Below are 25,763 nucleotides of genomic sequence, written 5' to 3'. Positions count from 1 at the left end.
TAACAAAATCCTAATTCTTTCAAGTTGTATACTCTTTTTTAAACAACATTTCATATGTTTATTGTATTAAAAAGGTAGAATAACACACACACACATATATATGTTATTCTACCTTTTTAATAACATATATATATATATATATAAATGTTATTTTTTCTTTAGTAAAAACAAGTGAACATTTAAGAATAAAATTATTTTTTAAATCAGAATATTTTTGCATTTATTGTTCCAAGTGGCAAGGTTGCCCCCTGAGCCCATTGCTTTTTGCTCTTGCCAATAAGCCTCTGTCAATAGCGCTTCGTGCTGTATGTCTCGAAGATTTCCATCTCGGTCCACACTACTTATAATCTCCAAGCTTTTAGACATGTGTCTGGTTACAAACTGAACTCAGGGTACAGTGAAATGTTCCTATAAATCTTGCTGCTAAGAAATATCCTCTGCACAATGTGCCCTTTGAAATTGCTTGGTAAAGTTTCACATACTTGGGTCTCCAGGTCACATATACGCTTGCAACCAACTTTGTTCTATTGCCGTCCAAAATCCAGGGAGATTTTAATCTCTGGCCCTTAGTTAATTTATCTACAGTGCCTCATGTCAACTCTGTTAAAATGAATGTACTTTGGCAATTTTCCCATTTGTTGCAGTGAATACCACTTTTTCTCCCTTGGCCCTTCTTTCGTAAGTTAGTCAGATTTTAAACTTCATTTGGAAGTGGACTATTCAGGATAGCCCCTCTGTCATCTTCTCTCAGAAAATATTGTGGTATTCACTACTTTGTTAGCTAGAAGACTAATTGTGTTTAGCTGGAAGGCTGCAGCGCCTCCCTACCACACCCGCTGAACCAGAGATATTATCTAATTCCTTAAATTGATACAGAGTAAAACACATTTTAAGTTTTTTTTGTTTTTATTTAAACAAATGTGTAGTTGTAGATAACCACAATGTGTCCCTGTGGGCACTCTTTTATTTTTTATTTTTATGGACTATCTGACTGGATGGCATCGGGTAAAAATAAATTTTTCATATACTGTATGAACAAATGTGTAGTTGTAGGAAAACGTAATGTACCCTACTAAGCATTATTTTTTTTTTTACTTATTGTTCTCTTATTGACTATTCTGTTTTGATGATTTGGAGTAAAAATACACTTAAAATATTTTTTTATATACAGAATCAACACATTTGTAAGCATTATCAGTAATTTTATTTTCTTATTTTTTGTTTTTATGGACTATCTTGAGTGGATATAATCGGTAAAAACATTTTTTCAAAGGGGACCTATCGTACAAAACCAACTTTTCTTACTTATTTGTATCTGCTGTTGTGTATTTCAGATCTGCTTACGTCCCGAAATTTTGAAATTGTGGAGGCATGGCGGATATTTTTATAAAACAATCTTGCCATCCTTCATCCTTGAGCCATTTGGGACTTGTTCTGTCCTGTGACGTTATTTACACTGGTGACGTCAGCGTATTATCCGGTGGAAATTTATCGGAAGTGCTTTGCATGAGCACACCATTGTAGTATGTGCTGTAGTAAATAAGCTCATTCTTTTTCTTTACCCTCATGTCGCTGCATCCTCTGCTGTTGCCATTCCTGATACAAATTAGCGTATAATTGGAACTGTCAGTAGGCTCGCTATGGAAGCACTGTCAAAGTGGAGTCACGTAAATAAGATCGCCCACTAAACAGTGCATCCTGAAGAGACGGTCAGAAAGCAAATAAGCAAATTGTTCATATCTAAAAAAGTTTGCAACTGTAGACAACCACAATTTACCACACTAGGTATTATTTTTATGGAGTATACAGATTGGATTATGTTGGATAAAAACACATTTGAAGTCATTTTTTCATACATAAACACATTTGTAGTTGTAGAGAACAACACTGTACCCGAGTAGGCATTGTTTTTATTTTTATGGACTATACTGATTGGATTATGTTGGGTAAAAGCACATTTTAAGTCATTTCTTCATACATAAACACACGTGTAATTGTAGACAACCACAATGTACCCCACTAGGCATTGTTCTTTTATCTTTATGGACTATTCTGATTGTATTATATTGTGTCAAAAAATAAAAATAAGTGATTCATTAATACACACACACATTTTTAGTTGTAAACAACCCCATTGTACCACACTAGGCATTATTTTTATTTCAATGGACTATTTTTGAGTTGATGATATTGAGTGGTACAACACATTTTAAGTCATTTTTTCCATTCAAAAACACATTTGTAGTTGTAGATAACCACAATGTACCCAACTCGGTATTGTTTTTATCTTTATGGACTATTCTGATTGTATTGTATTGGGTCAAAAAATAAAAACAAGTGATTCATTGATACATAGACACATTTTTGGTTGTAAATAACCACAATGTACCCCACTAGGCATTACTTTTATTTCAATGGTCTATTCTGATTTCATGATATTGACATTTAAGTCCTTTTTTCATGTACAAACACATTTGTAGTTGTAGGCGACAACATTTCCCATTAGTCAGTATTCAATTGTTTTTATCATACTGACGAGTCTGCTTGGATGGCATTAGTTAAAAACCTATTTTCCTTTTTCAAACAAAATGTTCCTTTGGCATTTTTTTTAAATGCACTGGTTGGATTGGACAATAACTTTTCAACACATATAGTTGCTACAACTATCAATCAATCAATCAAAATTTATTTATTTAGCCCTAATCACAAGTGTCTCAAAGGGCTGCACAAGCCACAACGTGGCATATGCGGAACTTTACATCTATATTTTTCAAAAATATTTAGGAAATACATGATATATTTTCAAGTTTTATTTTATCACCAGGGCTTCACGGTGGCAGAGGGGTTAGTGCGTCTGCCTCACAATACGAAGGTCCTGCAGTCCTGGGTTCAAATCCAGGCTCGGGATCTTTCTGTGTGGAGTTTGCATGTTCTCCCCGTGAATGCGTGGGTTCCCTCCGGGTACTCCGGCTTCCTCCCACTTCCAAAGACATGCACCTGGGGATAGGTTGATTGGCAACACTAAATTGGCCCTAGTGTGTGAATGTGAGTGTGAATGTTGTCTGTCTATCTGTGTTGGCCCTGCGATGAGGTGGCGACTTGTCCAGGGTGTACCCCGCCTTCCGCCCGATTGTAGCTGAGATAGGCGCCAGTGCCCCCCGCGACCCCAGAAGGGAATAAGCGGTAGAAAATGGATGGATGGATGGATTTTATCACCAGCCCTGCGATGAGGTGGCGACTTTTCCAGGGTCTACTCCGCCTTCCGACTGATTGTAGCTGAGATAGGCACCAGCGCCCCCCGCTACCTCAAAGGGAATAAGCGGTAGAAAATGGATGGATGGATGGAATAGTACAACACATTTTAAGTAATTTTTTCATTCAAAAACACATTTGTAGTTGTAGACAACCACAATGTACCCAACTCGGCATTGTTTTTATCTTTATGGACTATTCTAATTGTATTTTATTGGGTCAAAAAATTTAAAAAAGTGATTCATTAATACATACATAGATTTTTTGTTGTAAATAACCACAATGTACCCCACGAGGCATTACTTTTATTTGAATGGTCTATTCTGATTAGATTATATTGACATTTTAAGTCCTTTTTTCATGTACAAACCCATTTGTAGTTGTAGGCGACAACATTTCCCATTAGTCAGTATTCAATTGTTTTTATTACACTGACGAGTCTGCTTGGATGGCATTAGTTAAAAACATATTTTCAATTTTCAAACAAAATTTTCCTTTGGCATTTTTTTTAATGCACTGGTTAAATTGGACAATAACTTTTCAACACATATAGTTGCTACAACTATCAATCAATCAAAGTTTATTTATATAGCCCTAATCACAAGTGTCTCAAAAGGCTGCACAAGCCAAAATGTGGCATATGCGTAACTTTACATCTATATTTTTCAAAAATGTTTAGGAAATACAAAATATATTTTTGAGTTTTATTTTATCACCAGCCCTGCGATGAGGTGGCGACTTTTCCAGGGTCTACCCCGAATGCAGCTGAGGTAGGCTCCAGCAACCCCATGTGACCCCGAATGGGACAAGCGGTAGAAAATCGATGGATGGATTTCATCACCAAATACATATTATGCACCTAATTAATTGGGGTTGAGTTATATAATTAAGATAATTTATACTTAGCATCTACTAATACTTTTTCCCATCTACGGCATGATTCAGATAAGAAGAGCTGGTTAAAAGAAATATTCTAGTTGAAAGAATAACATAGAGAAGTCAATAAAGATGTAAGGAAATAGTGTTATATTTACGACTGGGCGCTGGAGAGTGGCGCTGTCCGCGGTGCTGAAGTTCACACAACGTCAGGAAAAGGATATGGCCACTCGATGATGCGCCGTGCATATCTCCTGATGATGTTGTCTTCTGCAAATATAAAGAGGGACCTGTTGACGGTCAGACAGTTCTGCCGGTGCGGCACAGGGTTGTACAGAGCCATAGTCCTGGCCCGCTGCGCCTTGGCTTGCTTCATGGACGCCGTCAGCGCACCGCCACCCGCAGCTGCCGTGGCCGGGTCCTGAGCCTCAACGCCGCGCTCCACGTCCCCATCCCCGGAATCCACGGTGCTGGGGGCGGAATCGTCTCCGAAGCGAGCCATTCTACATAGACAGGTGAGAGGAACAAGTGTCCAGAAAAAGAAAAGTCACTCCATTGCAAACTCCTCGTCAAAAAAGCAACTTTTCATCAGGAGCTTTTAGTCCTCGTTCACCAGCCGCCGGAAGTCCTTGCAAACTTCACACGCCCTCCTCCCCCCTCTCCGTGCGCGCATACATGCACGCAGCGATGTGTTGTCACCTGCAGCACTGCTGAGGGAGGAGAAGTGGTCAGGCAGCCAGGAGAGCTAACACATTAAGCATTAACCCTCCCACAGCATCATGGCCATTAAAGGAGGAAGTGTACGGAGGAGGGTAGGGCGGTGGGGGTTTCTACTGCATGTGGTTACCATAGCATTTAGGAGTTTTAAAGCTAAAACATGGCATTTCCTTTAATGTATGAAAATCATAAAAATAAAATCAAAAAAATAACTAGCAGAAACTATTCAATCAATGAGCATAGATTCCAAACAGCAATACAGCTATAGATATTACAATAGAATATATTGATGAAATTTTTTTGTATTTTTTCATGATTTGTATTCTATCTATGCATTTTTATTTTACAAAATCCTGCTTATATATATATATATATATATATATATATATATATATATATATATATATATATATATATATATATATATATATACAAACACACACACACACAAACCCCATTTCCATATGAGTTGGGAAATTCTGTTAGATGTAAATATAAACGTAATGCAATGATTTGCTAATCATTTTCAACCCATATTCAGTTGAATATGCTACAAAGACAGCATATTTGATGTTAAAACTGATAAACATTTTTGCAAATAAGCCTAACTTTAGAATTTGATGCCAGCAACACATGACAAAGAAGATGGGAAAGGTGGCAATAAATACTGATAAAGTTGAGGAATGCTCATCAAACACCTATTTGGAACACTGGTGTGCAGGCTAATTGGGAACAGGTGGGTGCCATGATTGGGTATGAAAACAGCTTCCCAAAAAATGCTCAGTCTTTCACAAGAAAGGATGGGGCGAGGTACACTCCTTTGTCCACAACTGTGTGAGCAAATAGTCAAACAGTTTAAGAACGTTTCTCAAAGTGCAATTGCAAGAAATTTAGGGATTTTAACAGCTACGGTCCATAATATCATCAAAAGGTTCAGAGAATCTGGAGAAATCACTCCACGAAAGCGGCATGGCCGGAAACCAACATTGAATGACCGTGACCTTCGATCCCTCAGACGGCACCGTATCAAAAACCGACATCAATCTCTAAAGGATACCACCACATGGGCTCAGGAACACTTCAGAAAATCACTGTAACTAAATACAGTTTTTTGCTACATCTGTAAGTGCAAGGTAAAGCTCTAATATGCAAAGCGAAAGCCATTCATCAACAACATCCAGAAACACCGCCGGCTTCTCTGGGCCCGAGATCATCTAAGATGGACTGATGCAAAGTGGAAAGGTGTTCTGCGGTCTGACGAGTCCACATTTCAAATTGTTTTTGGAAATATTCGACATCGTGTCATTCGGACCAAAGGGGAAGCGAACCATCCAGACTGTTATTGACAAAAAGTTCAAAAGCCAGCATCTGTGATGGTATGGGGGTGCATTAGTGCCCAAGGCATGGGTAACTTGCACATTTGTGAAGGCACCATCAATGCTGAAAGGTACTTACAGGTTTTGGAACAACATATGCTGCCATCTAAGCGCCGTCTTTTTCATGGACGCCCCTGCTTATTTCAGCAAGACAATGCCAAGCCACATTCAGCACGTGTTACAACAGCGTAGCTTCATAAAAAAAGATTGCGGGTACTTTCCTGGCCCGCCTGCAGTCCAGACCAGTCTCCCATCGGAAATGTGTGGCGTATTATGAAGCGTAAGATATGACAGCGGAGACCCCGGACTGCTGAACGACTGAAGCTCTACATAAAACAAGAATCGGAAAGAATTCCACTTTCAAAGCTTCAACAATTAGTTTCCTCAGTTCCCAAATGTTTATTGAGTGTTAAAAGAAAATGTGATGTAACAGTGGTGGACATGCCCTTTCCCAAATACTTTGGCACGTGTTGCAGCCATGAAATTCTAAGTTAATTATTATTTGCCAAAATAAAAAGGAAGTTTATGAGTTTGAACATCAAATATCTTGTCTTTGTAGTACATTCAACTGAATATGGGTTGAATAGAATTTACACATCATTGTCTTCCGTTCATATTTACATCTAACACAATTTCCCAACTCATATGGAAACAGGGTTTGTACATACATACAGCACATACACATACATGTACATACATAGATACATGCACACATATATATACATAAACATATATTGTACATAAATACATACATATATTAAATATATACATACATATATACATACAAACATACATATACTGTATATATATATACATATATATATACATACACACATATATATTATACATATATACATACATATATACATACACATATATATATATATGTATACAAATATATATATATATATGCATATATATATATGCATATATAGATTTACATATATATTGTATATAAATATTACTTGTTTCATAATTTCAAAACAAATCATATTATGTATAAATATACAGTATATTCTGAATAATGCCACATTAATGTAAAATAATACATATTGCAAAGAATAAGAACTTTAAAAATATTTGTAATATAAAGTAAAAAAATTAAATGAAAATACAATCAAATAAGATATATCAATACTATTTAACAAAACTGCAAAAAAGGCACACATTTTCGGCATGTTATTTGTAAAATGATTTGTCCTGCAAATTAAAAAATAGACAATCAAAGCAAATGAGGCACCAAAAAAACTACTTCATTTAAAGTAATTATAATATAATGGGATACACTTTAAAAATATTTAAAAAGTAGGCCATTGTGCTAATATGGGAGCAAAATTCAGGCGTAAAAATAGCGCGTGAAATAGATCTTAGGGCTGCTCCCTTTTTTTGGCGAGGAGAGGAAGAAAGACGGGTCTTTTTCGCCAAGCTGGGTGCTACAAGTGAGACCTCATAAAGCAACTGCTCGCTCCATCTGCTGCCGCTGCCGCTGCACACCCATCCTCCCGGCAGCATTCAAAAATATATTCTTACAGATGACCATGTACACCGCACCCTTCAAAAAGTGCAAGTACAAGTCGAGAATAGCATCGTTTGTAGTTTACTAAACAAAGCAAGCTAAATAAGGGCCGTGAGACGCAAGTAGGGAAAATGTGCAGATGGGCAGCATTTGAGGGCTCAGACGGGGGGAATTGTGAAGGCGGCCAAGACAGAGTGACAAATGTATGCTTGGCAAACAAGTGCAGATCTGGGAGGAGGAGAGTAAAACATGATTAAGTTTCCAAGTGAGCTGCAAAAAAGAATTAAGACAGAACAGTCCTGCATTAGCATCTCATGATGTACTCTTACACAAGACACACCACTATACACAGCCAAAGGAAAATGTTTGTCCATCCCTCCAAACATCTTTCTTTCCGCTCCTCTCTCTCCCTACAGTATCTCCTACTGTCTCTGTCTGTTGTTTCCATAGCGACATGGCTCTCTACAATTCCATGCTCCCGTTCTTTTTATTTCTGCCAACAAAAGCCATGTTTCACAATAGCCCTTCCGACAGAAATATGCACACACCAACGGTGGACGACTTCTGAGAGCGCAGTGACACGTTTGCGCAGCGGCTCAATGTAACTTGTCGACAAAAGAGCCATGTGCAACTATCGCAGTTCTAGTTCAGTTCAAAACTTTGGAGCAGCCAACATTTTTGCAGCAGAAAACTAAAAATACTAGAGCAATTTTGCAGTGTTTCAAATGCATTTGTTTATATCATGTGGACCGCCACAAATAAATTGGGACCGCCAGGCTACCTGTCCGCACGCAATCCTTTGGGCTAGGGGTCTCAGACACGCGGCCCACGGGCCAATTGCGGCCCGCGAGACCTTATTTTGCGGCCCTCACCTTAAATTGGAACATTATCACCAGACCTATGTAAGCATCAATATATACCTTGATGTTGCAGAAAAAAGACCATATATTTTTTAAACGATTTCCGAACTCTAAATGGGTGAATTTGGGCGAATTAAATGCCTTTCTATTTATCGCTCTCGGAGTGATGACGTCAGAACGTGACGTCACCTAAATAAAGCCGCGTTTCAGCCCTGATATTTTCCGTTTTTTCAACTATTTTCTGGAACCTTGGAGACATCATGCCTCATCGGTGTGTTGTCGGAGGCTGTAACAACACTAACAGGGAAGGATTCAAGTTGCACCACTGGCCCAAAGATGCGAAAGTGGCAAGAAATTGGACGAAATTTGTTCAAAATACGAGGGTGTGGGGAAAGCCGACGAAATGGTCAGTCGTTTGTTCCGCACACTTTACCGACGAAAGCTATGCTACTACAGAGATGGCAAGATTGTGTGGATATCCTGCGACACTCTAAGCAGATGCATTTCTAACGATAAAGTCAAAGAAATCTTTCGCCAGACCCCCCATCGAATGTGCCGGAGTGTCTGCACATTTTACCGGCGATGCTAAGGCAGACATGGCATAGAGATGTATGGATAACCTGCAGATGCATTTCCAACGATAAAGTCAACGAAATCACAAAGGTGAGTTTTGTTGATGTTGTTGACTTATGTGCTAATCAGACATATTTGGTCGCGGCATGACTGCCAGCTAATCGATACTAACATGCTATTTAGGCTGGCTGGAAGTACATTTGAAACTATATTTACATCCAGCCTTTCCCTCCACCCACACTTAATGCCAAACAAACACTTACCAACCAATGGATTTAGGTTGATCCAGTGTCACAAGATGCGAAACTTCTGATCGTTGGTCTGCACATTTTACCGGCGATGCTAAGGCAGACATGGCCGAATAGCGTCAATAGCTATTCGCTCAATAGCTTCAGTTTCTGCTTCAATTTCGTTTTCGCTATCTGCCTCCATACTCCAACCATCCGTTTCAATACATGCGTAATCTGTTGAATCGCTTAAGCCGCTGAAATCCGAGTCTGAATCCGAGCTAATGTCGCTATATCTTGCTGTGCTATCCGTATTGGCATCACTGGATGACGCCAGAGGAAAATGGACGATGGCTTCACAGATAGCGAAAATCAGGCACTTTAAGGCTTTTTTTAGGGATATTCTGGGAAGGGTAAAATTTTGAAAAAAACTTAAAAAAATAAAATAAGCCACTGGGAACTGATTTTTATTGGTTTTAACCCTTCTGAAATTGTGATAATGTTCCCCTTTAAAATGAAAGTTTAATGCCATTCAAATAAAAGTTTAATGGCATTCCTACAAAACTTGCGGCCCGCAAGTTTTATATGATGGCGCTAGACAGTGTTGTGTGCGGAGCTGAAGTAATCTACCAATCACAGTGTGGTATATGGCTCTCGAGGGCCGAACATTGAAGTCACTTGCATGATTCAAGCAGAGAAACGCAAACCTCCCCCCGTGATTGCCTACCCCTGCATTAGTGGAAAAGTGGCAAATGAGTGAAAGGGACAGAAACGTTGCCATTGAGACGAGGGTCTTCTTACGTGCCTGGCTGCAGTCACGCCGCGACACAGTCCCTGATAACCTAGACAAATTCAAACAGTTATGTGTTTTTTTGTTTTTTTTTATTGTTTAATTTGCATTGCCTCACACGATGAACAGTACATATATTTCTATATGACGTCGGATAACACTCGCTATCCCGGTTCTTTCCCAGCTATTAGCCGCTGACCGCCGTGTTGCTGTAGGGAGGAAAAGCGGAACGACACACATTGCGGAAATAACATTATTCTCCGTGCGTCGGCTAAATACAAATATATTCCACAACCCCAAATATGTCTTTTTCAAAGCCTGCAGTGAAGAGAAAGGTTAGTGATGAGCAAAGACAACTCCAGGAAAAGTGGGGGATTCAATATTTCTTTGTTGAGCACAGGGGCACCCGACGTGTCTTATTTGCACAGATAAAGTTGCGGTGCACAAGGAATACAATTTGAAACGTCATTATACAACTCGACATGCTGAGGAGTATGCAACATATTTTTTAAGAAATCTTTTCTTGCCTCACTTAGACTCTGTGTCCAGTGGCCCCCAGGTATATTGAGTTTGAGACCCCTGCTTTGGGCGTTATAATAGGAGCGTCGGTGAATGTAGCCTGTCATGCGCACCTGGAGCTTCATGTAACAATAGTCGCATTGCTTCCCTGCTAAAAAATAGGGACCAGCTCAGTGGCCTTGTGGTTAGAGTGTTAGAGTGTCCACCCTGAGACTGGGAGGTTGTGAGTTCAAACCCCGGCCGAGTCATACCAAAGACTTAAAAAAATAGGACCGTACCTGCCGTCAAAACTCTAAAGACTGACTGCACAGTTCCTGTCGTCACAATAAAAGCGCTGCTTCACCCTGCCTGCGCTAACAAAATAAGAGTCTCCGCAAGCTAGCGCAAACAAGCCAAAGAGTTTGCCGTCAATGTATTTCTTGTAAAGTGTATAAAAAGGAGTATGTAAGTTGGACAAGTAAAATGCCAAAATCCAACCTCTTTCATGTGGTATTGGACAGGACTTTTTTTCTCCTCCATTCAAAAATGCGGACGTTATCAGCAATATATCTGATTCCAATCAATGCAAGTCATCAGATTCAGGTAAAATACCAACTTATATTCTTGTTTCCATGAAAGAAAGGAATCTATATGTGTTAAACATGCTTGTATTATCAATCAACACCTTTAACTTGTTCACAAAAATGTCCATTTCTTAAATAAATAAATAAATATAATTTATATATATGAATGAGGCAGATCCCTTCGACTTGATTAATTAAAAAGTAGTTGCACTGCAAAAAGTCAGTGTTCAAAAACAAGAAAAAAATATAGAAAAATTAGGGTTTTTTTATTTGAACTAAGCAAAATGATCTGCCAATAAAACAAGAAAATTCGGCTTGTCAAGACTTTCCAAAACAAGTAAAATTTGCTAACCTCAAAGAACCCAAAAAATACCTTAAAATAAGTATATTCTCACTAATAAAAAGTGCACTTTTCTTGGCAGAAAAATAGAGACCTTTTTGCTCAATATGTTGAAAAATATTCTTAAATTAAGTAAATGCCAGTGCCATTATCTTGACATAATGATATGTGCTCGGCATCATGATTTCTTTTTTAATGTTTGAAGTAAGAAATTATTACTTTAAAAGAGTAGTTTTATAATTGTGAGTGTTAATGACGCAGCTTTGCAACAGTTGATATTCTAGTTTCAAGCATGTTTTACTCAATATAGGTCATCAAATCTCAGCTACAAGCTGTAATATCTTACTAAGATCATTTTAGGACCAAAACCCTTAAAACAAGTAAAACAGTCTAACATAAGATATGCTTAGTGAGAAGAAGTATCTTATCAGACAAAAAATAAACAAATATCACCCTTATTAGAGATATTCAATCTTACTTAGATTTCAGTTTTTGCAGTGTTGGCTGCAGAAAAAGTGTATCTGGTTTATGTAGTAGCCTGCTCACATGAGCCAGATTACAGTTTCATGTGAACATCTCCCCGAAAGGGACAATTGGGGTAGAACATAGATGGATGGATTTGTTTGAAATCTTTTACATTTAAACATGCCAGCATATCGCAAAGGATATGGAAGGCTTTGACTCTTGTTTATTACTAAATGTATTAATAAAACATAGGAGAGCTTCTTGGTGGTCGAGCTCTGGTTCCGCGACCACCCACTGCTGCTGTCCGCCTGACATGGCCAAGAAGGAGTCTCAGGATCACGCTTCGACAGCGATAAGTAGCAAAATAATTGCCTAAATCAATCACTATATGTCCTCAAAAATTATGAATATAAAGCGAGAAAGTTAATTTTGAAAGTTGTTAGAATTAAATGTTACAGAGCCCGAATGTCGGTGCGGGGTAATTGTTTATAAGTCTCTGATAGGCACATCATTCAGTCTGAGTATTAATATTTGGCAGGTTTGGCAACCACTACCCAATGGCCTAGTGGTTAGAGTGTCCGCCCTGAGATCGGTAGGTTGGGAGTTCAAACCCCGGCCGAGTTATACCAAAGACTATAAATAAATGGGACCCATTGCTTCCCTGCTTGGCACTCAGCATCAAGGGTTGAAATTGGGGGTTAAATCACCCTAATTGATTCCCGGGCATGGCACCGCTGCTGCCCACTGCTCCCCTTCACTTCCCAGGGGGTGATCAAGGGGGATGGGTCAAATGCAGAGGACACATTTCACCACACCTAGTGTGTGTGTGACAATCATTGGTACTTTAACTTAACTTTTATGTGAAATGTTGCCCAACATCAACTCTGTACAGTATAATTTACAGTATGTATGTCAGCTACGGCACACATTTCCACGTTAACGTCAGTCTTGTTACATCTCAACATTGCCTTGAAAAAGGGCGTACGGCAGGTTTTAGTGCATACGCAAGATTGTTACATGAGGACCCTGGTCTGCCAGAGAATAAGAAGAAATAGCAGGAGGGTTCATTGAAGTGAAGTGAATTATATTTACATAGCGCTTTTCTCAAGTGACTCAAAGCACTTTACATCGTGAAACCCAATAACTTAGTTACATTTAAACCAGTGTGGGTGGCACTGGGAGCAGGTGGGTAAAGTGTCTTGCCCAAGGACACAACCGCAGAGACTAGGATGGTGGAAGTGGGAATCGAACCTGCAACCCTCAAGTTGCTGGCACGGCCGCTCCACCAAGCGAGCTATACTGCCCCACATCGTTGCCAACTTAGCTACTATGTTGCTTTATCTAGCGGGCAGTCAGACCAGTTTCAAACCCTGACTTATTTGACACTTATGCATACTAAAATGAATGCACGTATGACAGGTGCCTCCACCTTGTTGCGAGTCAGGACCTTACCAAAAAGCACAAAAAGTACCGACGGATGAAAGGTCAATTTTATTTGAAACATGGAAAGTCTTCCTGAATACTTCCTGTATGTGTCCCAATACATTTATCTTTAGAATGTACCCTTGACTCCTCTAATCATGAACATAAATCAACAAAACCAATCAATAAGAGATCAATAGAGATTAAAAATAGAAAAAGAAGAAACTACGAAAGCTCTTGGCGAGTGCGGGCCTCCGCCACACCTTACCCCCCATTGTAAAGTAACAAAGTCCTGAAGGGTCTCCCCTAAAATGCAATCACTTATTCTTTTTGTCATTTCTGACATTTCCTAAGTTTCCATAAAATATGCCCATAAATTTTTGAGCTATCAACATCAGAATTAAATAAATTGAGTGAACCCTTGTTCTTGTTAGACCCACTCTGGATTGGACTTTCATAATATCATGTTAGATCCACTCGACATCCTTTGTTTTCGGTCCCCTGGGAGGTGGGGTGGGGGGGGGGGGGGGGGGGGGTTGTTGCCCACATATGCGGTCCTCTCCACGGTTTCTCATAGTCATCATTGTCGACGTCCCACTGGGGTGAGTTTTTCCTTGCCCTTATGTGGGCCCTACCGAGGATGTCGTTGTGGTTTGTACAGCCCTTTGAGGCATTTGTGATTTAGGGCTATATAAAAAAACATTGATTGATTGATTGATTGATTGTTAGTGATCCATTCCCTTTGTCTCTGCGGGTGGAGGCGGTGTCACTACACTTTCTGTGCCAAAAGACACGATCGGTCCACGCGAAGACTACCTCACTTCCTGTTGACTTATTTTACGACAGTTTCATTCGTGCCCGCTCTCACTTTTTGTTTTTATACTAATCTTTATATCAATAATGTTAAACATTACAGTGCATACATTTCAAACAGTATACATCAACGATACAGTTTTTCAAAACGGTCACTGTCACCATGGTAACAATCGACCGTCACTATGCATTAGGTAATTTTGGTAACAATTTAGTATGGGGAACATATTCACCATTAATTAGTTTCTTATTAAAAAAACAAACACTTAATTTATAATTATTTGGACACTATGAGAACATTTAAGGGTTAGGGTTGGGGTTACTATTAAGCAATAATTATAAGGTTATTGAGGGAAGACTCTTATTTAATAGCTTACTGATTGTATAATAAGGCCATGCAGAATAACGCATTAATAAGTACATAATAATGACTAATTAAGAGCCATTATGTTACTAACTTGAATGTTAATAAGCAACAAATTAATGGTGAATATGTGTTCCCCATACTAAAGTGTTACCAAAATGTTATTTCAACAAATGACAAAATGATCGCTCGTTAAACTACTTGACTATTTAATTTATATCAAACAACTTTGAATAAATATGGTGGAGTCGCGGAGAACTTTTTAGGTAAACCCCTACCATAGGTGGAGATATCCGCTATCGTAACTTAGGCTCAATATTTATGAAATTCCAAACGGCTCGTCTGGAGCAAGTTTGGAAGAAAGCAAGATTGTTTTATACGTATTTCCGACAGGCCTCCATGGTTTGATTTAAAATGTTCAGGACTTATGGGCATCCCAAATACACAAAAACCGGTCCCAACACGTAAGAAACGCCAATCAAAATAGTCCAAAAAAAACAAAAATTAAGAAAAAAAAAAAGCTAGTGGGGTACATTGTGGTTGTCTTCAGTAATTCAAATCACACAGTAACACACATGGTTGTATATTTGCTATTTTGTTATTGTTACGGCGGGGTCGCATGTTAATGCGAGGATCGTTCCCCCAAGATGCAGACGGAACTCCGGAGGCAGCATGCAGGTACAATGATTTGTTTTCTATAAATCAGGCAAAATCCAAAAATACAGGAAAGCGTGCCAATACCACAGGTAAAAGCATGGAAAACAAGCAAATGGCAAAGCTTAGCTCATAAATCAAACGGTATACACACGTAACTTTTTGCATGGAACAAACAAGACAGCCAGACTGAGTGTTGGCAAAAGGTAGGAATAAATCGCTCTCTGATTATTGCCCGGGACAGGTGAGCATCCCAAACACTAATCAGAGGCTGGTAGAAATAATCAGTACCCATGGCAACTAAGGAACACAAACCCAGGGGTACTGAAAAAAAAAACTAAGGGAGTTAAACTAAAATAATCAAACAATCAATCAATGTTTATTTATATAGCCCCAAATCACAAATGTCTCAAAGGACTGCACAAATCATTACGACTACAACATCCTCGGAAGAACCCACAAAAGGGCAAGGACAACTCACACCCAGTGGGCAGGGAGAATTCACATCCAGTGGGACGCCAGTGACAATGCTGACTATGAGAAACCTTGGAGAGGACCTCAGATGTGGGCGACCCCCCCCCCCTCTAGGGGACCGAAAGCAATGGATGTCGAGCGGGTCTAACATGATACTGTGAAAGTTCATGTTAGACATGATCCAGGAAATGGATCATGACTGTTATACAGTATTTTATTGAAAAGTAGCTGGAGATACTTTTCATTGCACATTGATGTATCTGGGATCAATTAGTTTGCTCTGCTTTTATATTGGGTCTTGGAAAGTGCCACGAACTGCCGAAAAAGGGCCTATGTTAAGTTGTTGTAAGTTCAGCAGGTCATGGAGCTACAGCTTTTCTGACCAACATGTCTGAATGCATCTGATCGCTTTAATGAGGTCTTTGTGATAACGTAATCTTTATCATTTTTGACATTCTTGTCATTGATTATCGGAAGGAAAAGTGAAAATAAATACTGTATTTTTTTTGTACTGTGGATTGGCATCAGCCTTTTGTTATTGGTGTAAGATGTGGGAACAGTGGATTGAAGGAAATCACGCATCAGAAACGAAATGCCCTGCCTATGAAACGGCAAAGGAAGATTGGTTGCCGTTTGACCAACCCATAACTTATCGAGTTATGTTGCTAACTAACTAACTAACTAACTAACTAACCAACTCTGGGGTTTGCATAACCTCCTGGCGGAAGGAAATATTACATTAGGAGGCCTTTGACGCAACTCCTGTGCGCACAGGAGGAGGCCATGACACTACACAACACACACACACACGCACACGCACACACACGCACACGCACACACACAAGTATAGGCACGGGCTAAAATGGGCTATACTTGTACACAGCATTTATATAATTGAGAATAGGCTTTGGGCCAAAGTTGACTCAAGTGTTTGAGTGTTTTATTTTATTTTTTCCACTCTCAGGCTCTCTGTTACCTAGCAACGGATATCTGTTTCTACCAACGTTATGTTTGTTTCCACCAGCGACTGCCACTTGAAGCTTCCAACCATGATGTACAACTGTACTATGTATTGGAATAGGTATTAGATTTGATGATAAAATATGAAGGAAATCTTACATGCATTTCTAACAATGTCTGTAATATTTGAGTTGGATTAAAAGTATTATTATTATTTATATGATTGAATTATTTTTTTTATTGTTATTATTTAACCACAATACGAAGGAGCTGCAGTCCTGGGTTCAATTCCAGGCTCGGGATCTTTCTGTGTGGAGTTTGCATGTTCTCCCCGTGAATGCGTTGGTTCCCTGCGGGTACTCCCGGTTCCAAAGACATGCACCTGGAGATAGGTTGATTGGCAACACTAAATTGGCCCTAATGTGTGAATGTGAGTGTGAATGTTGTCTATCCGTCTTGGCCCTGCGATGAGGTGGCGACTTGTCCAGGGTGTACGCCGCCTTCCGCTCGATTGTAGCTGAGATAGGCACCAGCGCCCCCCGCAACCCCAAAGGGAATAAGTGGTAGAAAATGGATATATATATATATATATATATATATATATATATATATATATATATATATATATATAATTTTGAAATAAATACATTTAATTTGAATGAATAAATTGATTAAATAAAATGAGAAAATATGATTAATGTTAGTTGGAATATCCAATGAGGGATTATTACTAGGGCTTCACGGTGGCAGAGGGGTTAGTGCGTCTGCCTCACAATACGAAGGTCCTGCAGTCCTGGGTTCAATTCCAGGCTGAGGATCTTTCTGTGTGGAGTTTGCATGTTCTCCCCGTGAATGCGTGGGTTCCCTCCGGGTACTCCGGCTTCCTCCCACTTCCAAAGACATGCACCTGGGGATAGGTTGATTGGCAACACTAAATTGGCCCTAGTGTGTGAATGTTGTCTGTCTATCTGTGTTGGCCCTGCAATCAGGTGGCGACTTGTCCAGGGTGTACCCCGTCTTCCGCCCGATCGTAGCTGAGATAGGCGCCAGCGCCCCCCGCGACCCTGAAAGGGAATTCGCGGTAGAAAATGGATGGATGGATGGATGGATTATTACTACAAAATAATATTAATAAATTACAATACACAAACATAATAACTAAATGACAATTTCTCAATCAATTTTTTTTCCAAACAAGCCTGCATTATATCTTTATACAAACATATTGTTTTGGTATTTACAATTATGTTTTATCCTAAATTTACAGGAAATTGACAATAGTCATTCATTGAAAATTCCCCCAAAGCATATAAGTTATTTTAAGAAAGTTACCCAAATTACCCACAATTTTACAATCCTTTGCAAGCGTCAGTGTAGTTAATTACTCTTACAGTACATTTTTAAACGAAATGAAAGAAGGTTTCAACTCTTAATGCATCCTGCACCGCTTTCCAGCTGCTCTCCTATGATTCCCTAGCATCCCCTAATGGACAAATAACTGCAATACATCGGAACTAGTGCAGCCTTGCTCCATCCTTTTATCTTCTCAATGTGTTCTGATCTAGGATTGCCCGTGCAGTAAACGCCTGAGGGTTGCAAACAAAATGAGCAACAAGAGAGAACGACACTGACAGTACAATACACATGATGGGGAGTGGGCGTTGGAGGTCCAGAGACAGAGGAAGGAGAATGTGGGGGATGAGGTGCTGGGGTTATGTGCTGGGTTTAGGGGTGTCAGGCTGATGGAGTACCACTACTCCATGTTGAAGTGTTGGAAAGCAGCTAATCACTGCACCCTCAGCAAGGTCATTAATGTCGCTGCAATGTTGTACACACACACACACACACACACACACGCATAAACACACAATATATAAAATACAAGTCAAAGCGGATGCAAGTAGTGGAGCTAAATGGGTGATTCATGAGTGGAACAATGCATCTGAACAAAAGAAGGCTGCAAATATTGCTTCCATGCAGGGCGGCAACAGAACACATGTACATCCTGTCATGGTGACTCACTAACATCCATTCTATGGCTGTAATGACTTTAAACGAATTGAGCGAGGAGAAGGAAATAAGACTGTGATGAACATGAAAAAAACATTTGCATCACCGAACTCATTTGGGATCCTTCAAAAAATACCCCAAAAAAGCTCAGTGGTCAAAGCTCAAGATAAAAGGCTTGAAACACAACCAGTCATCATGTAGCCAATAAGAACATCTCCACCTTAATTATACAAACCCCATTTCCATATCAATCAATCAATCAATCAATGTTTATTTATATAGCCCCAAATCACACATGTCTCAAAGGACTGCACAAATCATTACGACTACAACATCCTCGGAAGAACCCACAAAAGGGCAAGGAAAACTCACACCCAGTGGGCAGGGAGAATTCACATTCAGTGGGACGCCAGTGACAATGCTGACTATGAGAAACCTTGGAGAGGACCTCAGATATGGGCAAACCCCCCCCCCCCCCCCCCCCTCTAGGGGACCGAAAGCAATGGATGTCGGCCGGGTCTAACGTGATGCTGTGAAAGTTCAATCCATAGTGGCTCCAACACATGAGTTGGGAAATTGTGTTAGATGTAAATATCAACAGAATACAATGATTTGCAAATCATTTTCAACCCATATTCAGTTGAATATGCTACAAAGACAACATATTTGATATTCAAACTAATAAACATTTTTTTGTGTGCAAATAATCATTAACTTTAGAATTTGATGCCAGCAACATGTGACAAAGAAGTTGGGAAAGGTGGCAATGAATACTGATTAAGTTGGGGAATGCTCATCAAACAGTTGGGTGCCATACTTGGGTATAAAAGCAGCTTCCATGAAATGCTAAGTAATTCACAAACAAGGATGGGGCGAGGGTCACCACTTTGTTAGCAAACTGTCGAAAAGTTTTGGAACAACATTTCTCAACGAGCTATTGCAAGGAATTTAGGGATTTTACCACCTACGGTCCGTAAAAAAATCAAAAAGTTCAGAGATTCTGGAGAAATCACTGCACGTAAGTGATGATATTACGGACTTTCTATCCCTCAGGCGGTACTGCATAAAAACTGACATCAGTGTGTAAATGATATCACCACATGGGCTCAGGAACACTTCATAAAACCACTGTCAGTAACTACAGTTGGTCGCTACATCTGTAAGTGAAAGTTAAAACTCTGCTATGCAAAGCCAAACCCAGTTATCAACAATATCCTGAAATGCCGCCGGCTTGGCTGGGCCCGAGCTCACCTAAGATGGACTGATGCAAAGTGGAAAGGTGTTTTGTGGTCTGACGAGTACACATTTCAAATTATATTTGGAAACAGAGGACGTGGTGTCCGCCAGAACAAAGAGAAAAATAACCATTCAGATTGTTATAGGCGCAAAGTTCAAAAGTCAGCATTTGTGATGGTATGGGGGTGTATTAGTGCCCAATTAGTGCCCAAGCCATGGGTAACTTACACATCTGTTAAGGCACCATTAATGCTGAAAGGTCCATACAGGTTTTGGAGCAACATATGTTGTCATCCAAGCAACGTTATCATGGATGCTCCTGCCTATACCAGCAAGACAAGTTTTACAACAGCGTGGCTTCGTAAAAAAAGAATGCGGGTAATTTCCTGGCCCGCCTGCAGTCCAGACCTGTCTCCCATCGAAAATGTGTGGCGCATTATGAAGCGTAAAATACGACAGCAGAGACCCCGGACTGTTGAACGTCTGAAGCTCTACATAAAACAAGAATGGGAAAGAATTCCACTTTCAAAGCTTCAACAAATAGTTTCCTTAGTTCCCAAATGTTTATTGAGTGTTGTTAAAAGAAAAGGTGATGTAACACAGTGGTTAACATATCCTTTCCCAACTACTTTAGCACGTGTTGCAGCCATGAAATTCTAAGTTAATTATTATTTGCAAAAAAAAAATTAAGTTTATGAGTTTGAACATCAAATATCTTGTCTTTGTAGTGCATTTCACTGAATATGGGTGGAAAATGATTTGCAAATCATTGTATTCCGTTTATATTTACATCTAACACAATTTCCCAACTTCATGGAAACGGGGTTTGTAGTTCACACCATGAATCCCTCTCCTTCATACAACTAAATTAATGTTTTTATTTTGCTGTGTTTTCTTGTGATGCCACCACTAAACCAATAATGGTAAAAACAAAAGTTTAATTGTGACCGTAGAACCAGAAACGGGACTTATCGTAATGTACAAAAAAGCACACTCCTGCTTATCTGTCCTGGCTACTCAGTACAATATGGTTAAAGAGATAATAACACATTTTGCTACTATTAACACAGGTATGGCTTATGTTTACGCTTGTTGTTTGTATTTGTTTATTTGAAAGGCAATGTGCAGTCACATTAAGAAGATAGCTGCACCAGCTTTAGCACCATGCTAATTTCCATCTGTAGTCCTTTTATGGCGCATTTAAAATCCATCCATTCATCCATTTTTACTGCTTGTCCCTTTCGGGGTTGCAGGGGGTGCTGGAGCCTCCACAATTAAAAATTTCACAGGATTAAAAATACAGAACAATATTAAAATTACAAAATGATAAGCAATTTAAAATACAAGTACAATATATAGATGGTATGTGAGTTGTAGCACAGATAAACTAGTGAAATGGCACTTTAAACATTTCCTGCAGAGTTAATAATTTTTTTTACGATGGTGACAGCTTGACCCTGGAACTGATTACAGTTATCATTAGAAGTCCTAGTATGCTATACTACAATAATTACTGAAAGAGAAATGGTCTAAAATACATTTAAGATAGTAATGCTCACACTAAAGTGTCCTCAGAATACAAACCCCGTTTCCATATGAGTTGGGAAATTGTGTTGGATGTAAATATAAACGGAATACAATGATTTGCAAACCCTTTTCAACCCATATTCAACTGAATGCACTACAGAGACAAGATATTTGATGTTCAAACTCATAAACTTTACTTTTTTTTGCAAATAATAATTAACTTAGAATTTCATGGCTGCAACACGTGCCAAAGTAGTTGGGAAAGGACATGTTCACCACTCTGTTACATCACTTTTTCTTTCAACAACACTCAATAAACGTTTGGGAACTGAGGAAACTAATTGTTGAAGCTTTGAAAGTGGAATTCTTTCCCGTCCTTGTTTTATGTAGAGCTTCAGTCGTTCAACATTCCGGGGTCTCCGCTGTCGTATTTTACGCTTTCTAATGCGCCACACTTTTTCGATGGGAGACAAGTCTGGAGCGCAGGCGGGCCAGGAAAATACCTGGACTCTTTTACTACGAAACAAAGCTGTTGTTACACTTGTCTTGGCATTGTTTTGCTGAAATAAGCAAGGACGTCCATGATAACATTGCTTCGATGGCAACGTATGTTGCTCCAAAACCTGTATGGACCATTCAGCATTAATGGTGCCTTCACAGATGGGTACCCATGCCTAGGGCACTAATACACCCCCATACCATCACAGATGCTGGCTTTTGAACTTTGCGCCTATAACAATCCGGATGGTTATTTTCCTCTTTGTTCCAGAGGACACCACGTCCACAGTTTCAAAATATATTTTTGAAATGTGGACTCGTCAGACCACAGAACACTTTTCCACTTTGCATCAGTCCCTCTTAGATGAACTTGGGCCCAGCGAAGCCGGCGGCGTTTCTGGGTGTTTTTGATAAATGGGTTTTGCTTTGCATAGTAGAGTTTTAACTTGCACTTACGGATGTAGCGACCAACTGTAGTTACTGACAGTGGTTTTATGAAGTGTTCCTGAGCCCATGTGGTGATATCCAATACACACTGGTGTCGGTTTTTGATGCAGTACCGCCTGAGGGATCACAGGTCCGTAACATCGTCGCCTATGTGCAGTGATTTCTCCAGATTCTCTGAAGCTTTTGATTATTTTACGGACCGTAGATGGTAAAATCCCTAAATTCCTTGCAATAGCTCGATGAGAAATGTTGTTCTAAAATTGTTCGATAATTTGCTTACAAAGTGGTGACCCTCGCCCCATCCTTGTTTGTGAATTACTTAGCATTTCATGGAAGCTGCTTTTATGCCCAATCATGGCACCCACCTGTTCTTAGTTAGCCTGCACACCTATAGGATGTTCCAAATAAGTGTTTGATGAGCATTCCTCAACTTTATCAGTATTTATTACCACCTTTCCCAACTTCTTTGTCACGTGTTGCTGGCATCAAATTCCAAAGTTAATGATTATTTGCACAAAAAAAAGTTTATCATTTGAACATCAAATATGTTGTCTTTGTAGCATATTCAACTGAATATGGGTTGAAAATGATTCACAAGGCATTGTATTCCGTTTAAATTTACATCTAACACAATTTCCCAACTCATATGGAAACGGGGTTTGTAATACAGTGAGATGTGTGAAACATTTTGCACTAATTTATGTCCATCAAGTGACATATTTTAACATCATGAAGTCGGGAAATATTAGCTTTCCGGGCATAGCACCAAATTGTTGGCTCTCATACACACGACTCCTAAAGGGCCTTTCATTCTATCTCAACGCTGCATAGGAATAACAATACATTCTTATTATTATGATTAAATTATTATTAGTGCATCTCCTGGGAATTAAGTTTCCCCCTGTTTTTGAAAACTAGTGAAAACTCGATTAGTAACTTTAATTAAAGGTATTTAAATGCACCAGAAAGTGATACAAAAGTGAAACTTGCACATAACTTTCACCTATGCTGCAACATTTATATTTATTATGTTTGTACCCATATTATATTTTTAAATGGCAGAAAAAAATCTTAGAAATTTCTAAAAACCCAGTCCGGGCTGCTCTGCTGCTCATTTACACCCCACTTTGATGCCCCTGTCCGCTTTATTAACAATCCTGCACTGCAAAAAGGCAGTGTTAAAAAACAAGCGAAAAACATACAAAAATTAGGGGTATTTTACTAGAACTAAGGAAAATTATCTGCCAATAGAACAAGAAAATTTGGCTTGTCAAGACTTTCCAAAACCAGTAAAATTAGCTAATTTCAATGAACCCAAAAATACCTAAAAATAATTATATTCTCACTAATAACAAGTGCACTTTTCTTGGTAGAAAAACAATTGAGACCTTTTTGCTCAATATCTTAAATTAAGTAAATGCTAGTGCCATTATCTTGACATAATGATATACGCTCGCCATCATGACTTTTTTTTTTCATGCTTGAAATAAGAAATTATTTCTTTAAAAAAGTAGTTGTACACTTGTGAGTGTGGACGACACAGCTTTGCAACAGTTGATATTCTAGTTTTAAGCATGTTTTACTCAATATAGGTCATAAAATCTCAGCTACAAGCTGTAATATCTTACTGAGATCATTTAGGACCAAAACCCTTATAACAAGATAAAACAACTCTAACATAAAATCTGCTTAGTGAAAAGAATTATCTTATCAGACAGAAAATAAGCAAATATCACCCTTATATGAGATATTTAATCGTATTTAGATTTCAGTTTTTGCAGTGTGTCAATTGTGTGGACATTCCTTCCCTCTCCTTTTGGCTTTTTTCTATGAGGGGTCACTTCAATTGTTGTAACTCAGTTTCCACACCAGACATCCTTTCTGACGCAACACTGGCTGGAAATTGAAGCATGTATCGTTAAATAGGGATTTGATCATTGATTAATCACATCTTGGAGCAATGGAGGCAACATGGAGTGCACTCCTTGGCTACAAAAAGTCGCATTATTGATTCGCGTTAACCATTTATTTGAAATAAATTTGCATATAATACTATTTTGTAATATTAAAGGCCTACTGAAACCCACTACTACCCACCACGCAGTCTGATAGTTTATATATCAATGATGAAATATTAATATTGCAACACATGCCAATACGGCCGGTTTAGTTTACTAAATTACAATTTTAAATTTCCCAGGAGTTTCGTCCTCGAAACGTCGTGTAATGATGACGTGTACGCAAGACATCACAGGTTTTTAGGAAGTATGAGCACTGCGCACACACACAGCTAAATGTCGTTTGATTTAATGGCATAATTATACAGTTTTTGGACATCTGTGTTGCTGAATCTTTTGCAATTTGTTCAATTAATAATGGAGAAGTCACAGTAGAAAGATGGAGTTGGGAAGCTTTAGCCTTTAGCCACACAAACACACATTGATTCCTTCTTTAAAATTCTTGGAGGTGAAACTTTCCTATGGATCAGAGCGCGGTCAAGAGAACATGGATCCCTACCAAATGTCAAACAGCAGGTTTCGGTGAGAAAATTGTGGTTAAAAAGTCAGTTCTTACCGGAGAAAAGCTTAGCTTGTGTCACGATCCGTGACTCGGATCGTTAATGGTTTTGCCCTTTTTATGTCTTTGTTCATGTTTTGTTTCTGGACTCTGCCGATCCTTGTTTGAGCACTTCCTTGTTTGTGTTAGTCACCATGGCAACGTATTGTGTTCCTCCTCACGGGCTCCTGTCACACACCTGTTTCTAATAATTATTTGTGTATTTAAGCCCACCTGATTCCTAAGTTCGTCCTCGGTCCATTACTTGCTTTTCGCAACACGTCACGTTTTGTATCCTTGTGCCCTCGATTATTTTGTGCTAAGTTCCACCTTAGCTTCACGTGCGTGTGGCACGTCCTTTAATGTTTTCTGTTTCCTGCTACGTTTTTAGCATTAACTTTCCGTGCATTGGCACACGCTTTGTTTTCCCCCTTTTTGCACCAGTGTTCTTTTGTTTTATTATATTAAAACTTACTCTTACCTGCAATCCTGCTGACTGGTAGTGTGTGCATCCATGAAGTGGCAACTCCGCGCAACAAGTGCCCCGAACACGTGACAGTTTGTGCCGTCCATAAAGCTGCCGTCGACTCCCGTGAGACACTGTGCGTCAACACACCCGTGGAGACACCCTTGCGACTATCAGGTACTGTTAAACTCACTAAAATACTAGCAACACAATAGAAAGATAAGGGATTTCCCAGAATTATCCTAGTAAATGTGTCTAAAAC

At 39.2% G+C, this 25,763-nt stretch overlaps 1 protein-coding gene across 1 annotated transcript in view; it reads right to left on the bottom strand.

Annotated features, from left to right (window-relative positions):
- The window catches only part of cacna1eb (calcium channel, voltage-dependent, R type, alpha 1E subunit b), a 159,115-nt gene that overhangs the window by 119,582 nt on the left and 13,770 nt on the right, over window positions 1-25,763 (bottom strand). Inside the window, exon 3 of the mRNA XM_061920498.1 lies at window positions 4,354-4,631. Within this exon, the coding sequence (XP_061776482.1) occupies window positions 4,354-4,631 (278 nt within the window). The remainder of the gene's footprint in view (window positions 1-4,353; window positions 4,632-25,763) is intronic.

This window comes from Nerophis ophidion, linkage group LG14, assembly GCF_033978795.1.
Source record: "Nerophis ophidion isolate RoL-2023_Sa linkage group LG14, RoL_Noph_v1.0, whole genome shotgun sequence".
Lineage (NCBI taxonomy): Eukaryota > Metazoa > Chordata > Actinopteri > Syngnathiformes > Syngnathidae > Nerophis > Nerophis ophidion.
Note: the sequence above shows the minus strand (reverse complement) of the source record. Positions and strands in the feature narration are given on the sequence as shown.